The following is a 17,830-nucleotide window of genomic DNA, read 5'->3' on the forward strand; positions in this document are numbered from 1 at the left end:
CGGGCCTGTTGGGTGGGGAAGGAGTCCCGTGTGGGTGGGGGGAATCCCATGGAGGCGTAGTAGTGGGAGGTTTCTGGGGGAGTTAGGAGGGTGAGAGAGTCCTGTGAGTGGGGTAGCTGGGGGGATGGGGGGGAGACCCCTGGGTGGTTGGGTTGGGGGGAAGGCTTGGGGGTGTTGGTCTGCATCTTTGCAATAGTTACCCAGAAGTTAGAAGTGGTTTTGATTTGTCTAACGTTTTCTGGGTAATATTGGTGTAACCCATTCAGAACCATCCAACGTTTGTGTTTTAAATCGCATTTTCGGATGGTTCCCAGTGCAGGGCAATTGCCCAGGAAAAGCTTGCACTTCTTGGAAATTACCATGTAAACCTTACCTGTGAACTTCCAAAGGGAATTCCCCACTGCATCTTTTGGGTACCCCCTCCACCCCCCCACAATCCGATGCTGGGGAGCTTGGAAGCTTGGAAGTTACAGTTCATGAATTTGTTTTTAAAATTCCATTTTTGATTAATTCTATTCAAGTAGTGGAACAGCAAAAATAGATCCATTGGATTAGAGAACTCTTTTTTTTTGTTGGAATATTGATTTCCTCCTGCTTAGCCATCTTTGTAGTCACTTGTCAGTAAAACCGCCGATTTATGGGCTGCAGCTATTTTCACAGGGTCTGGGTCAAGTCTCTACAAAGAATCATTTCACAAATGACACTGAAAGCTGCTTGGATGAGTGCAGGTCCAACAACACTCAAGAAGCTTATCACCATTCAGGACAAAGCAGCCCGCTTGATTGGCACCCCATCCACAAACATTCACTCCCTCCACCACTGACACACAGTAGCAGCAGTGTGCGACATCTACAAGATGCACTGCAGGAACTTACCAAGCCTCCTTAGACAGCACCTTCCAAATCCATAACTACTACCATCTAGAAGGTTAAGGGCAGCAGACTCATGGGAACATCACCACCACTGGGAAGTTCCCCTCCAAGCCACACACCATCCTGACTTGGAATTATATCGCCGTTCCTTCACTGTCGCTGAGTCAAAATCCTGGAACTCCCTCCTTAACAGCATTGTGGGTGCACCTACACCGCATGGACTGCAGTGTTTCAAGAAGGCAGCCCACCATCATCTTCTCAAGGGCAATTAGGAATGGGCAATAAATACTGGCCTTGCCAGCAACATCCACATCCCAAGAATGAATTTTTTTAAAAAGTGTGTCTGAGCATGGGCACTTCTCTTGTCTCAACTGAGCTCAAGCCTAGGTTGTAAAGGTGAACTAACATATGTGCAGGGTTCTCAATTATTCATATTTCTACTTTTTCTTACAGAAGTGATTGTTCTATTTGTACATTTGCAGAAATGAGCAGCAATCTGGTTGCTATCAACTTGGAAATCTTACTGTCCAAACTGAACCTTGCCCTTCCCAGATGTGTAATGGGCACAACCAAATGTTCATTTGCATGCACTTTTTAAAAAAAAGTGCTTGTTCTGTTCCTTATCAGTGCCACTCCCTCTTCTACCATCTATTGAACAGAGAAATGAAACAAAGCTTTGGGCTCCTCGACATTCTCTTGAAAAGCTAATCATAAAATTCCCTGCCAAAATCAGCATTTCAATGCAGGGACAGAGGGACCTGGGAGTTCATGTGCATAGATCTTTGAAGGTGGCAGGGCATATTGACAGAGTGGTTAGCAATACATGTGGGTCCTTCGGATTCATAAATAGAAGTATTGAGTACAAAAGTAGGAAGTTTATAAAGCTCTGGTTAGGCAACATTTGGAGTAATGTGTCCTGTTCTGGTCACCACAATTTAGGAAGGATGTGAAGGTCCTTGATAGGATACACAGGAGATTTAGCAGAATGATTCCAGGGATGAAGGATTTTAGCTACAAGGTCAGGTTGGATAAGCTGGTGTTGTTCTCCTTGGAGCAAAGGAGACTGAGGGGAGATCTGATAGTGATGTACTGATTATAATAGATTTACACGTGGTAGACAAAGGAAAAAACATTAGCTGATGGTACTAGGATTAGGACTTGCAGATTTATGGTTTTGGGCAAGAGATAGATGAGGGTATGAGGAAGAGCTTTTTTACGCAGAGAGTGATAATGACTTGGAACTCGTTGCTGACGAGGGTGATGATGAACGATTGAATTTGCGTTTGGGATTTAAACTTACAAGGCTACAGGGATAGAGCAGGGGAATGGGACTAACTGAATTTTTTTTTAATTAATTTATGGGATATGCCAGCATTATTACCCATCCCTAATTGCCCTTGAGAAGGTGGTGGTGAGCTGCCTTCTTGAACCGCTGCAGTTGATGTGGTGTAGGTACACACACAGTGCTGTTAGGGGGGAGTTTTGATGCAACAAGGTCCATCTGGTTTCACTCCTTATTGACTTTCTAGCAGTTTGACACAACTGAGTGGTTTGCTAACGTTTCAGAGGGCAGTTGAGAGTCAACCACGTTGCTGTGGATCTGGAGTCACATGTAGACCAGAATGGGTAAGGACAACAGGTTTTCCCCCCCTAAAGGGCTTTATTGAAGCAGATGGGTTTTTATGACAATTGACAATGATTTCATGGTCATCATTAGACTTTTAATTCCAGAAATTTTGAATTCAAATTTCACATCTGTCCTGGTGGGATTCAAACCCCAGTGCCCAGAGTATGACCCTGGATTACGAGCTCAGTGACAATATCACTACACCACTGCCTGCTCTACAGAAAACCAGCGCTGTCTCAATGAGCTGAATTGCCACCTCCTGTGCTATAATGACATCGAAGTTGGAATTGGAGGAAGAGACAGTGCTAAGGGGGTGAATGGGGGCTGAAGGAAGAGTGTAAACAGGAACTGAAAAGGGACAAATGTTGCTAGCATGGAACAAAGGGAATAGAAGGTGCCAATATCGCCTGAGGAAAGCAGTGGGTGGGGGATGAATCACACCAACAGGAACTATGTAGGTAGGAGGGAGTAACAGACTGAAGGATACCAGCATGCACAGAGGGTGAGAGATGAACAGGACCAATATCAATTCCGGGTGGGGTGTGATGGGTGATGTAAAGTGCTAGCATGCACTGAGCTGAGTGGATGATTAAAAGTAAGAACTTTTTTTTATAACCACTTTCTCTAACTCATTTCACAACTGAAGTGTCATCACTGTTACCTTTTAGAGAAACTCAGTTGAAAACTAGTTCAGGAGGTCACACTTAAACAGCAATGAGACAAATAATCAGATAATCGGTTTCTTTAATGTTGTTGGTTGGGGGAATAAATATTGGCCAGGAAACCAGGAAAACTTCCTGCTCTTCCATTAGCACCATTGGATCTTTTATACCCACCAGAGGGGGCAGGTGAGAAGTCAGTTTAAAGCCTTAACTGAGATTTTGAACCTCCAATAATGCAGCACTCCCTCAGTACTGCACTAGATTGTCAGGCTAGATTTAGGGCTGGTGCCAACTGATGGAGTGAGATGGGGAACACCTTCATGTCACAACTGTGTAAAGGATTTTAGATTTGGTAACTAAGAATGCTGGTGCATTTTTACAATTTGTTTACAGCAAGTGAGAGATAATTGGTACAATCTTCCACTTGTCGTCATTGGCTGTCCCTCGATTTGAGGTTGATGTCTACTCAGAATGAACAGGCATTTGGCAGGACATCGCATGAGGTAGTGGGAGCTGGAGTGCAGGATTTGCTTCCTTTCCTTTTCTTCTCTGTGCCAGTCTGCCTCATCATTAAGACATTGTGACTCAAAGTGTGATGCAGCTTGATGGACAAGTTGTCACCAATCTAAACGATTGGTAACAAATTCCTCCCATTTATTAAGGTCAATGCTGTCATGCTTCAAGGAGAGTTTCAGAGTGTCCTTGAAGCATTTTCTTTGTCTTCCCCTGGAACGCTGGTCATTTGAGAGTTAAGTCCAGGACCTGGTGAGTGAGATGGTCTTTGGCCATCCAGGCACAGTGTCCAGTCCATCAAAGTTGATTTTGTTGGAGTTTTGCCTGAATGCTTGTGGAGCTGGCTTCAAGATAGACACAGGTGTTTGTTTGGTCCTCCCATTGAATCCAGAGGATGCAGCAGAGGCATTGCTGATGGAATTTTTCTGGTGCTCCTATGTATCACTAAAGCACAATCCAGTTATTGCTGCAGTACAGGAGCGTGATGACAATTGCCACGTACACTAGGACTTTAGTTGACTTGCAGAGGTCTTTGTTGTCAACTCTCACTGCTGTAGTTTGTAAAAGTCTGAGCTAGCTTAGTTGATCCAGCGTCGGATCTTCTCATCTATGAGGCCTTTTGAGAGAGATAGCTGCCAGGGGAAGGGAAGTGCTCAACATATTCCAGAGTCTCTCCTTCAACATATATGAGAGGTGTGGGTTCATGTGAGTTTTGTTTTGGCAAGATTCAAGGATAGGCCAATTAACTTGTGTGCCGAATTGAAGAGATGGAGACTAGCTTACAAACTTGGTGCAGAGTTTGCCACAAAACTGTAGTCATCTCCAAATTGTAGATCATGATTGTCTATTGTGGTCCATTTAGTTTTGGTACGGAGGTGACTGAGGTTGAAGTTTTCTATCTAGACAGTATTCAATACTGACACCAGAGGGCAGTCGATCTTTGATGAGGTGAACTGCTACTGTCAGGCAGATTGTAAATAGTATGGGAGCTATCACACAGCTTTGCTTGACCCCAGTCAGGATTTTGAAGGTGTCTGTTTCAGATCTCCCACTCAAGACAGTTGCAGTCATATCATCAACGTCAAGCAATTGCAGGATTGTGATGCAGTTTCTTGGACATCCAAGTTTTTGGAACACAAAGCTTTGTGGTTTACTGGGTCAAATGCTTTGGTCAGGTCAATAAATGAATGAATCTTCCACTATACTCGCAAAGGTTATGACAATTCTGTATCGCATTGCGCTTGCAGTATAACTACATGCTAGGCCTGTAACTGGAGTTTTCAACCACTTTCAAAATTATTGGTTGGCTTTTGCTATTTTCCTGGGTTGGCATGTGTGCTGCAGCTCATGTCCTGATGGGTCCTCATTCCATTTGGAATTGGGAAATCCTGATCTGGAGATCATTCTGAAAGTTCCATTTGGAAGAAGTAGTACAATTTTAAATTTGCTGTGGGTATATGTGTCTCAGATCAGGCCTCCATTTTTGTGTTAACTTATTGGAAGTTTCATTCAGTACAAACCTTTTATCATAATTTAAGGCTGTTTTACAGTACTCAGTGTTTGATAGGAAGCAAAACAAGTCACAAGGCTGAAGTTCAGAGAAGTGTATGCTGTTGCAAAAAAGTCCTTAGTTTACAGCACTGCCTCAGATATCTATCTATGTGAAAATGTTCAGCGAGGACAAATGCATTGAAAACTTTCTACCTATGGAAAAATTCATGAATAAACATTTCCTTGCAGTACCTGTTATGGCAATAGGTGCAGTGGTGGATAAAGATCATCAATGCAATGAAATGTTCTGTTTGTGAATTAAGGTCCTGTGACTCCCTAATTCTCTGCATTTCATTTCTAAACCTGAGTATATCTGATGAAATGTCAAAAAACTCACAGCTTTTAGCCTGGCTGCAATTGCAGGCTCTGGTCACTGTGTGGTGCAACCAATGATTGCATCCTTTGTGCTGGGGCCTTCAGATGGGTTTGTGCTTTGAGGGAAATAAAAGGTAAGTTTTGTTGAATTATTGTTTAAACTATTGTGGTGGATTCAGTCTTATGCCTGCATATTCAAACCTCTTTTTCTGTAAAGCAGCCTCCAGATTCCCTCACGCCTCCTGCAACTCCTCTGTTGTATGTTGGTTGTGACTGGCTAAGGGAGGTTGCAGAGACAGAGATACATCTGAACAATAACTGGATGAACATGACTATTTACAGACATACAAGACTAGGTAATCACTCCTCCATCACCCCCTACTCCTCAACCCCCACCTATGGCACCTCCCCATGTCCACGCAAAAGATGTAACACCTGCCCCTTCACTTCCTCTCTCCTCACCGTCCAAGGCCCCAAACACTCCTTTCAAGTGAAGCAGCATTTCACTTGCATTTCCCCCAACTTAGTCTACCGTATTTGTTGCTCCCAGTGCGGTCTCCTCTACATTGGAGAGACCAAACGTAACCTGGGTGACCGCTTTGCAGAACACCTGCGGTCTGTCCACAAGAATGACCCAAACCTCCCTGTCGCTTGCCATTTTAACACTCCACCCTGCTCTCTTGCCCACATGTCTGTCCTTGGCTTGCTGCATTGTTCCAGTGAAGCCCAACGCAAATTGGAGGAACAGCATCTCATTTTCCGACTAGGCGCTTCACAGCCTTCCGGACTGAATATTGAATTCAACAACTTTAGGTCTTGAACTCCCTCCTCCACCCCCACCCCCTTTCTGTTTCTTCCCCCTTCCTTTTGTTTTTTCCAATAATTTATATAGATTTTTCTTTTCCAACCTATTTCCATTATTTTTAAATCTTTTATGCTCCCCCACCCCCACTAGAGCTATACCTTGAGTGCCGTACCATCCATTCTTAATTAGCACATTCATTTAGATAATATCACCAACTTCAACAGCTCTGTGTTCTTTTGTCTGTGACATCTTTTGATGATCTCCTATCCTAACAACCGCCGCCCCCCCCCCCTCTCCTTGTAAAGAAAGATCAGTTCTGTTGAAGGGTCATGAGGACTCGAAACGTCAACTCTTTTCTTCTCCGCCAATGCTGCCAGACCTGCTGAGTTTTTCCAGGTAATTCTGTTTTTGTTTAAGACTAGGTATTACTCAGTCTAAGCCAAGAGCATTCTCCTTCTATACTAAGTCATATGACTCTCTCTTACATCATTATGTGGGCGGTACTGTTTCTCTGCAGTCCCACACATTAACTCTTTCAACCCTGAACTCCCTAGTACTACATCTTTCCCCAAGTCTTTTTTTTTATTATTTACATACTACCTCTTCTCTCTTCCCCATTCCCCCCAAAAAATAAAGTCTCTGACTTCATAGGTTTCAGAGGTCTGGAGGTTTCATGACTTTTCCTGATCATGTCCTTGTGGGGCATGTTAGATCAGTTATCTCCCTTTGGGATTTTTTTGCTCTACCTCGTTGGTCTTCGGTAAGAGTTGCATTGCTTTCAACTCCTGGTTCTTCCAAATGTATAATGGAAGGTTCTCCTTGAGGAATGAGGATAAGATTTCTCCTGTTCCTTCTTATCGTGCTTTTTGGGGTATGTATCAGGTAAGACTGTTGTTGATCGTCATCCCTTTGAATGATGACGCCTCCTCTGCCTAGGTCTCTGATCCAAATCTTGTCTCCTTTGTTCAGACTGGGCAGTTGCCTGGAACAGTCCTTCCCCTTATAATTAGAGGCTTGTTGTTTTCAGTAGGACTCTGCTTGCTCCTGAACCTTCTGATAGTGCTGGACTGCTAATCCTGGGATTAATTTCTTGGGCAGCATGGGAAGCTGATTATGAACCTTTCTGCCCATCAGCAACTCCTGACAGTGCCAATCAGCAATACAGCAGAGTAGACCTTATGTCAAAAGTGCCAATGGAAAATCCACGTTCTTCTTCAAGAGGGTTTTAATAGGGGGTTTAATAAAACAGCTTCTGCCTTGCTGTTGGATTAGAGATACTTCAGGGAACTGGTGAGGTGTAGGAATCTGGTTCTCATAGAAACACAAAAACTAGGAGCAGGAGTAAGCCATTTGGCCCTTCGAACCTGCTCCACCATTCAATATGATCATGGCTGATCCTCTATCTCAACGCCATATTCTTGCTTTTTCTCCATACCCCTTGATGCCCCCAATATCCAAAAAATTATCAATTTCTTTCTTGAATATACTCAGTGACCTGCCCCCCCACAGCCTTCTGTGAATTCCACAGGTTGACCACCCTCTGAGTGAAGAAATTTTTCCTCAACTCAGTCCTAAGTGGCTTGTCCTCTATCCTGAGACTGTGACCCCTGGTTCTAGGCTCCCCAACCAGGGGAAACATCCTCCCTGCATCTAGTCTGTCTAGCTCTGTTAGAATTTTATACGTTTCAATGAGATCCCCTCTCAATCTTCTAAACTCTATTGAATACAGGCCCAGCAGAACCAATATCTCCTTATACAACAGTCTTGCCATCCCTGGTATAAGCCTAGTGAATCTTCACTGCACTCCCTCTATGGCAAGTATATCGCTTCTTAGGTAGGGAGACCAAAACTGCACGCAATACTCCAGGTATGGTCTCACCAAGGCCTTGTATAAATGCAGTAAGATGTCCCTACTTCTGAACTCAAATCCTCTTGCAATGAAGGCCAACATACCATTTGCCTTCCTAATTGCTTGCTACACCTACCTGATTACTTTCATTGACTGGTGTACAAGGTCACCCAGATCCCTTTTGTACATCCACATTTCCCAATATATCACCATTTAAATAATACTCTGTCTTTCTGTTTTTCACACCAAAACATATAACTTTATACTTATCCACGTTATACTGCATCTGCCATGTGTTTGCCCACACACACAACTTGCCTAAATTACCCTGAAGCCTCGTTGCATCTTCCTCCTCAACTCAATGAAATGGGTGAAGTAGTCATTCTCGAATTGTGGGCCATTTTCGGACACCGCCTGGTCCGGAACGCCATGTGTTGTGAAGGCTCCCTTCATCGACTTAATGACCAACTCTGTGGTTGTTGCATAAATGTTTCACCTCAATCTACCTGGAGAATTGGCAGACACTGATGAGGAATAGATCCATTCCCAGACATTCCCATGGTCTGGTAAGGAACTGCGTGGGGATAAGGGGCTCCCTTGGGACTGGTTTGTGCAGCGCGCAGACCTGGCAGTGTGAAATCATCTCTGCGATATCTCTTGATATTCCTAGCCACCACACTGCAGATTGGGTTTGTGATGTCTGCACTTTGTAATGCCCATGTGGCCTTGGTGGATTTGTTGCAGAATCTCTAGTCGAAGTGAGATGGGATTACCAACCATTCATCATACACAAGCAGATCATCAATTATAGTGAAGTGTTTCCATAGTCCAAAGTATATTTTCATGACTGTCCCACCAGGATGCTGTTGTGGCCAGCCTTGCATGGGGTATTGATGGATGTGGATGCAGTCTTCATCCTACGCCTGCTCTTGTATATATTGTAGATGTTTGGAACTCGCTGATAATTATGTTGTCACGAACTGGGAATAGTACTCGACCTTAATGACCAGGTTAACATCCTGTATGGCGGGATGGTCGACTGTGGCCCTGCACAATGTGTCCGCTGTCATTTGTAGCTTGCCCTGGACATACACGCTTTGCTTATGAGATAATGTTAGTCGCAAACAGATTCTGAGGGGGATTCTGGTGAGTTCCTTTTCATCCAGGAATGAGACTAATGGTTTGTGGTCCATCTCGATGACTATTTCCAGCCTGATAATATAAGAGGAGAATTTCTCACAAGCCCACATGACTGCGAGAGCTTCCTTCTCTATAACTGCATACCTAATTTCTGTGTCAGGTAGTGCCTGAGACGCATAATAGACTGGTTGGCGACACCTAATCAGTTGGTCTTGAAGCAGGACTGCCCCTAGTCCTGTAGATGAGGCATCTGCTGCAATTGTGGTCAGTAGGGATGGGTCATCCTGAGCCAGGGTATCTGGTGAGAGCAGCATGTCTTTAATCTGTTGGAATGCTTGCTTCTGGTGTGCATCCCAACACCATGCTTGGGCCTTCTTCAGTAGGTGTCTCGAGGGCTTTGTGACTTGCGCTAGGTTCAACAGGAATTTTGCCAATTGATTTATCATACTCAGGAATCGTTGATGGATGTCGAGATCAGAAATTCACTGATGGTGTTGAGGTTATGCCAAAAAGCAAATGATTAAAGCAAACTTTGCCAAATGGGCTAATAAAGGTTGTCAATAATTTAGATTTTTCATCAAAAGCTACTGTTGTCATCGAGTTTCAAGAACACTGTACTTTTGAAGAGCTTGGTCAAGCTGTTGTTCACCAAGAACATCGGGTGGATTTCCCTCATCGCAGCATTGTTGAGTTGAGCTGCGAAGGGACCTGTTTGGTTTAGGAACCAGAACCATTCTGGAGCACCATTCTGTTGGCTGAGTGATGGGACAGATGACTCCCATTATGGTCATCTTGTCAAGTTGCAGTTGGACCTGTTTCTTGAGTGGATGCGGTATCTTCCTTTGTGTGAATAGACACATACGCTTTGCATCTTTTCTCAATGTTATGCTGTTTTCAGTGTTCAGTCATACCAGCCCAGTGAATAGTTTTGGAAAATTTTGTTTGAAGTCAGACCCAGCTCCTTGCTGGTAGATGTCCTCGATCTTCTGGATGAGGTTGAGGTCAACACAGGCTTTTTGACTCAGACAGGAGAATTCTTGGTTGTGAAGCACATATAATGTTTCCTGTATCTGTTTGTTCTTATTGGAGCGTTGTTCGCAAAGTGCCTTTGACCTGGAACTTGATTCCTCTTGGGCCATACAAATCGGTTGTAGATGGCTTCAGGCATTGTTTTACCAGCCACGGTTCTTTATCGGACATGTCTATTACACTTACACCTGGACCTAATTTAAATTAATGAAATATCTGTTGACACCAATGTCCACATTCCAGAAAATATATCTTGGACCTTTGATCTCACCTAGGAAACATTGTTGTTCCTCTTCTTGGTGAGACTCCTCTATTTCATTGATTTCCATGTGTGCGAAGATTCTCTCATGATCCTCTGTGTATCTAGAGGTTTTAGTTCTGCACATCTGTCCAAAGTGTCCCAACCTTATACAATGAAAGCATTCTGCAGTACTTGCAGGACACTGTTTGTGCCTGTGAGGCTTTTTGGTGCCACAGTGCTGGCTTGGTTTACTCGCATCTTGAGCTTTTGTTCCATAAGGTCTTTTTACCCCTGGAGTGTCTTTGGCATTCTTTTGTTTAATAAGCTGTACCGTCATTGGAGTTTTCTGAGCCATGCATTGTCCTCCCCTCTTAGTATGGCTCTGTTTTGCTGACAGATCTCTGATTGTTTGACTAACTTCTCCAAAGTTAAGTCTGCTTTAAGTGCAGTAGGTTGGAAAGGGTGTCATTGGTTACCCTGACTACGATGCAGTCTGATATCAGCTCAGATTTAAGATCACTATATTCACAACCTTCAGCCAATCGATATAGGTCATTGATAAAGGTGTTGACGGGTTCACCAGGTTTCTGGAACTTTTTATTAAACTTGGCTCATTCTAAGATCTTGTTACTCCATAAATTAAAATCGTTATCAAAAACTTTGAAGACCTCTTCGAATTTGTCAGAAGTTTCACTAATGTCTTGTCTTGTTATCATATCATCAGCAATTGCACCAATAGACTACAGCAATGTATTGACTTGTTCAACCTCTAACTTATTACTTAATCTGGATGCAATTCTGAATCTTAAAAAATCTCTTCCTCTGTAGTGCCCAATTCCAGATCTGATCTGGCCCTTCAGGTGCCCAAATTGGTCAGGCAAGGTGAATTTAGAATCCATAGCTGTTTAAAGCTCTTTGGCAGTTTGCCTGGACTTTTTTAAAATTTCTGTTGCAGTAATGGAGTTTTGCCCTGTGCTGCTCAGGCTTTTAGTGATACCCACTGCGGTCACTGAGCTCTTTGGTAGTCATTCCTAAACTTCACAGAACTTTGAAATTAATTGCTGGAAGTAATTATTAAGCTCAGTTCACCGCTTTCCTCCTGTTGGGGAAACACTTTGAACAGCCGATTTTTATTCAATTGTTGCCAAGCGGTCAGCATGTGTAATGGTACCAACCTTGAACCCAGGCTGCAAGGTCTATCAGAACCTGCACTCATTAAAATGAGCCCTCCCCCCTCCCCAGTTAGACATTCTGTAAGGATCAGTGAAAGGACAGGTATGTCTTATCTTCACTCTAGTCCTCCTCCCACTTTCACCTTTTTGTTGCTTGAGCAGAGATGGGGGCATTGTGGTTGGGGAGTTGGTGCGGTGTGGGGGGGGGGGGGTGGGGGGGCGGGGGGTGGTAGTAATTTCAGCAATATCTCTCATTCTTTCTTGTTTCAAAGATGCTGTAACCCCTCCATCTGCATAAAAGACATCAAGGAGTGATTTTAATCCCTGCTAAAATGTCAGGGTTGCTTAGCCAGACTGGAGCTGACAGGATCCTGCCCAGGGTGATTTTTATCTGCTTGGCCAGAATGGGTGGGGTCCTTTTTGGTTCCGTGCCAGGTCCCAGTGTTGTCAGTGGGACCAACTGCAATTTTGACTCAAATCTGAGAAGGTAAGTGGCTAAACTTCTCTTGCCTGTCCAATCTGGGACAAAGGGGATCTGTGTATTCCTCTCCTCTTGTGGGAGACGATGAGCGGCTCCTGACCATGAGATCCTCCTAAGCACCACAAGGAAATCTTGGGCCTCCTCTCTGCCCTGGAACCCCACCCAGCAGCTACCTTGTGCCCGATGATGAGCTCCAGGGTGAAGAATTCACCACTGGAGTTGGGCAGCAGGCCCAGTCTGATTTCCTGCAACAGTGGGTGAGCTTCCAACACACCCCCTGCCCGAAACATGACCGGAGTTAAAGTCAGAGACATCGTATTCTCTGTTTGGTCTTCAACTCCACCATGGGAAATTCTTTAAATTAGGATCTTGTTTCGGTTTTGATGCACAACGCAAATGCAGTCTTAAAAAGGTAACCTAGGGTAGATTCTATGGACTGTGAATGAACTGACAGCAACAACACAATGAATTGAATAAAAGTTGCTGTTCTTATTTTATTTGTTCGGCTTGCAGCGATCCCTTTCTTCCCATCTTTCTTGATGGGGGTGGCTTACACTTTGGAGCATATGTTGGCAACCCTCTGTTGCCTGGTCCACCTGACAATTCTTTGTGTGAGGAGTGGATTGTAAGCAGGCCACTGGACCACAGGAATGTGTCTGGATGGGGAGGGTTGGAGAGCAGTGGGGAAAGGGAGCTATATGGCCCAGGCATCTTGCAGCACCGCGAGGCATTAACTATCGGATGGGATTAACTAACACGGTGCAGGCCATGGTCGAACCTGGGATCTTTCTGCACCGTATGATGCAATGACACATCCATTAATGGCAGAATCCAGTGTGAGCAGACCCCTGTGCTTTGCAGCAGCAAAATATTTCAATAATGTTTACCCAATGTATGCTGTGTTTGAATGAGCTTAATAATTTTCAATATAAACTTAAGGTGGTCATTAAAAATGCAATAGAGAATTCGGGAGAAACGTTTTTATCCAGAGAATGGTTAGAATGTGGAACACACTACCACATGGAGTAGCTGAGCTAACTAGTATGGATGTGTTTCAGGGGAAGCTAGATAAGTACGTGAGGGAGAAAGGAATAGAAGATTGTGTTGATGGGGTAAGATGATGAGGGATGGGAGAGGCGCCAATGGCCATAAACACCCACATGTACATGTGGGCCAAATAGACCATTTCTGTGCTGTAAATTCTGTGTAATGTTTGCACTGAATCTTTATGAGCTATTAATAGCTGTAAACCTGGGCCTATTTGGAAATTTGCAAAGCACACTGACTGAAGCTGTCTGTCTTCTATTGTGCAGGAAGCTGTAGCCCAAGGGATTCGGAAGGAGCATGTCCGCCTTAAGGAGCAAGAATGCTACTTCCTCTCTCTACCTTGTGAACTGGAAGTCAAGCGGAATCGCATGGTGAAGTTTCTCTGTGCTGCTGGGATGAGGCCGGTTATCCCTGAAGGCGGATACTTCATGATTGCTGATATTTCAGCTCTAAGTAAGTACTTTTCCTCTTTTCCCTCCCTCGCCCACTTAAAGCACCAAAAAGCACTGGTTGTTCATTAACTCATTGCCATTGTTGAGCTTTGCTTGTGTGCCTAGATCCTGTGCTGGTGCCAGCTGGGACACGTAGCTGTTTCCTTCCATTTCTTGAATGATGTATTAAAGTAATAGAGGAGTTTTGTTATGAATGGAAAATTGGATTAGTCCCACCGTATATTCAAGTCTGACTTTAGACTCAACAAATTAGAGACTTGGTGCAGGATAAATGGGCCCACAGTTCTGATTTGAAAGTGATCCAAGGATGCATGCAGACGACAGTTTGTCAGTAGGCAGTTGCTTGCTACTTTGCTTCGTTATTGGACTAATCAGAAGTGGTCATGAGATTGCCAAAGAAATACTCACAGCATTTACTGGGCCTGTTGCCAAGTGCTGTAAGACATTAAAACAAAAACTGCCAGACTGCGAATGTTCCAGTCAAGAACTAAATACGGTTTATTCACCAATGTAAACCAAGGTTTTGTCAGATCCCTGGTGTGGACAGGTTTGGCAGATCTTAGCTGGGGCAGTCGTTGGCAGATCTCAGCTGGGGCAGTCGTTGAATGATCTTTTGATCTCTAAGCAAGGGCAGAGTTCATGGTTCCTGGCCCTGAGACTTGTCATTTTGCCATGCTGGAAAAATGGGAGTGTGAATTTTGGGTGGATCAGGGCAGTATTCCGCACAATGGTGATGCCCCAAAGTGGTTGAATAGTCTACCACGGTGAGCATTCAGAGCATGTAGAATTGTGTTCTGATTTAAGTGGCCACCTTCAGCAGTGGATAATGAAGGCACCTTCAGCAGTGAATAATGAAGGCAAGAAGGAAGGAAGACATTTTTGGCACATACTCAACTTTTTTTTTCATTTAAAGAGTATTGGAACTCTGGGATTGTTTGGTCAATGAGTGCATTGCCCTGTATGACACTAAGTCACTAAGATCTGAAACATTTCATACCTGATCCTTAAGTTAGCTAACCTAGCTAATGAATTGATCTATTGCTTCTAATCCTTTGCACAACATTCCCCCTAGATGTGGACCTCTCCAAGATGGAAGGAAATGAGCCTTATGATAACTTATTTGTGAAGTGGATGATTAAAAACAAGGTACGGTCAACTTGATTTCAATGATATAAGTGTTTTCATGTTGATTAACGTCAATGCATACCATGATTTTAAACCAGAAGGTTGTTTAAACCAGAGACTAGAACTCAAAACTTAGGCTAGCATTCCATCATGCTTTACTGAGGGAATGCTCAACTGTCGGAGGTGCTGTCTTTTTGGGTAAGACGTTAAACTGCAACCCCGTCAGCCCTCAGGTGGGCATAAAGGAGGCCACAGAACGATTAAGATTAGGGTATTTCTTTTATCCTGGACAATGCTTAATCCTTAATTGACACTAAAATAGTTTATCTCATCATTTTGTCATTGCTGGTCATGAGACCTAGTGGTCATGTTTGCCTTTTCTACCCACAATGACAACATTTCAATGTACCTCATTTACTGTGAAACACCTTGGAATGTCCTAAGAATGCGAAGATGATAGATAAGTGCAAATTCTTCTTATTGCACCTCAGCTTTGGGAATTCAAGCCATAGGAATGACATGAACTTGATTATTGCTTCCCTTCCATCTTCCACCTGAATTATATGAACAATTGAGCCAAATGTCTGATCTGTCCTTCATTTTACATCCCTTAATAGGTATAGGGAAAAAGTTAGAAGGGAATTTTTTTTTTATTTGTTCATGGGATGTGGGTGTCACCAGCCAGGCCAACATTTATTACCCATCCTAGTTCAGAGGGCATTTAAGAGTCTGGAGTCACCTGTAGGCCAAACCTTTTTACATAGTCATCATTAGACTTTTAATTCCAGATTTTTATTGAATTCAAATTCCACCATCTGCCATGGTGGGATTCAAACCCAGGTCCCCAGAACATTACCCTGGATTACAAGTCCAGTGACAATACCACAATGCCATCTCCTCCCCCGAAGTATCATAGGGAAAATTTTAAAAGCTACTATTAAAGAAGTTATAGCAGGGTACTTGAAACAATTCAAGATAATCAGGCAGAATCAGCATGGTTTTATGCAAGGGAAACCATGTTTAACCAATTTATTGGAGTTCTTTGAAGAAGTAACATGTGCTGTGGATAAAGGGGAACTGGTGAATGTACTGTACTTAGATTTCCAGAAGGCATTTGATAAGGTGCCTCATCAAAGGTTATTGTGGAAAATAAAATCTCATGGTGAAGGAGGTTACCTATTGGCATGGATAGAAGATTGGCTAACAGGAAATAGAGAATAGGCATAAATGGGTCATTTTCTGGTTGGCAAGATGTAACGAGTAGTGTGCCACAGGGATCAGTGCTGGGGCCTCAAATTTTTACAATTTATGTAAATGACTTGGATGAAGGGACCAAAGGTATAGTTTCTAAATTTGCTGATGACACAAAGATAGGTAGTAAAGTAAGTTGTGAAGATGACGTAAGGAGGCTACAAAGGGATATAGATGGGTTAAGTAGTGGGTGAAGATCTGGCAAATGGAGTATAATGTAGGTAAATGTGAAATTGTCCATTTTGGCAGGAAGAATAAAAACAAGGCATAATATCTAAATGGTGAGCGATTGCAGAGCTCGGAGATACAGAGGGATCTGGTGTCTTGCTGCATGAATCGCGAAAAGTTAGTATTCAAGTGCAGCAAGCGATTAGGAAAGCTAATAGAATGTTTTGTTTATTGTGAGGGGAGTTGAATACAAAAGTAGGGAGATTATGCTTCAGTTATACAGGGCATTGGTGAGACCACATCTGGAATACTGTGTACAGTATTGGTCTCGTTATGGACAAGAGGCGGTTAATTTAAGCAGCACTAATTTCTCCTCTCACCACCCATCCATAAACAGAAAAGTGTTTTTGATTTGTTTCCCTCTTTATAAGCGGTGGCATGTTTCTCAACCCCTTAGTTTTGGAGTGATAAAAGTTTCTATTAATAATCCCGCAGCAACCTTGAGATGGGATAAACTCAAAGGGTTAGTTTATATACACACACTCAAAATGCAGGAGGGTCACAATGTTGCCTCTTTTACATTAATACAGTAAAAGAGGAATAGAGAAAAGAAAGATTTATAGTGCAGAGGCCAGAAAGCAAATAAATATTGTTTCACATGGGTTCCAAGATCCAGAGTCAAATTCCAATGAGGTATTCCTTCATGGGGGTCCGTGAGCTGAAAACCGATACTGGATAATTCACTTTTCCAATGGTGTTGACTTCACATGATGAGATAGGCATGCAGAGATGAATCTGTCTTGGTAATGGTACAAAAGTTCCAGCAGAAAAAGTCAATGGGGCCAATTGTTCAACCTGGGCCAGATGTCCTTGGGCTGAATTTTTTGCCTGTCAGGCGGGCGGGCCCGACCCAATCTCCAGGGCGGGGAGCCGATCCCCACCAGAGAAGGGGACCCCGACACCATTTTAAGTAGGAGAGCCAATTCAGGCCTGCCCAGCGTGATGTCTGCCCTGCAGTTGAGGTGGCTTGTGGGTGGGGACAAGGGTTGTCCTGCGGTTGAAGGTAGTGTGGGGTTGGGGGGAGGGAAGTGGCCACACATTAGGGAAACTTGAACAAAATGACTATTCCTCTGCAGCTGAGACTGTTCAGACACAGCCACATTGACATGCCTGGAGTTAGCCTCTAGCTTATCTGCTCACTCAAGCAATGCAGAGGCATGCAAGTGCCACAGTTATGACATGGCAGATGATGTGTGCCAGTTGTATCAAATCCACGTGGGAAACTTGATCACGTTATCACAAGGGTTTTGCGATTTGTATTTATTTCAAGATGTGTGCACTGAATTCAGAAGTAATAAGTCCACCAAGAGTTCAGAGATTTAAAAAAAAAACAAATTAAACATTTATTAATAAAAGATCTCATCTTTTCATCACATACATACATAGGTCTACAAATTACTACTATAATAACTTCAAAAACCCCTAATTAATCTGGCTTCCAGTTATGCCAATGTTAAGGCAACAGTAAAA

General features: G+C 43.4%; 1 protein-coding gene across 12 annotated transcripts in view; it reads left to right on the forward strand.

The window, feature by feature from the left end:
- LOC121288889 (transcription initiation factor IIB) overlaps window positions 1–17,830 on the forward strand; it is a 128,900-nt gene that overhangs the window by 40,201 nt on the left and 70,869 nt on the right. For 11 of the 12 annotated variants that reach the window (XM_041207707.1, XM_041207705.1, XM_041207710.1 and 8 more), the window contains 2 exons: window positions 13,571–13,757; window positions 14,829–14,902. The exons of the other annotated variant lie outside the window; for it this stretch is intronic. In XM_041207707.1, the coding sequence (XP_041063641.1) occupies window positions 13,571–13,757; window positions 14,829–14,902 (261 nt within the window). The remainder of the gene's footprint in view (window positions 1–13,570; window positions 13,758–14,828; window positions 14,903–17,830) is intronic. 12 annotated transcript variants of the gene reach the window in all.

This window comes from Carcharodon carcharias, chromosome 16 (genome assembly GCF_017639515.1).
Source record: "Carcharodon carcharias isolate sCarCar2 chromosome 16, sCarCar2.pri, whole genome shotgun sequence".
Lineage (NCBI taxonomy): Eukaryota > Metazoa > Chordata > Chondrichthyes > Lamniformes > Lamnidae > Carcharodon > Carcharodon carcharias.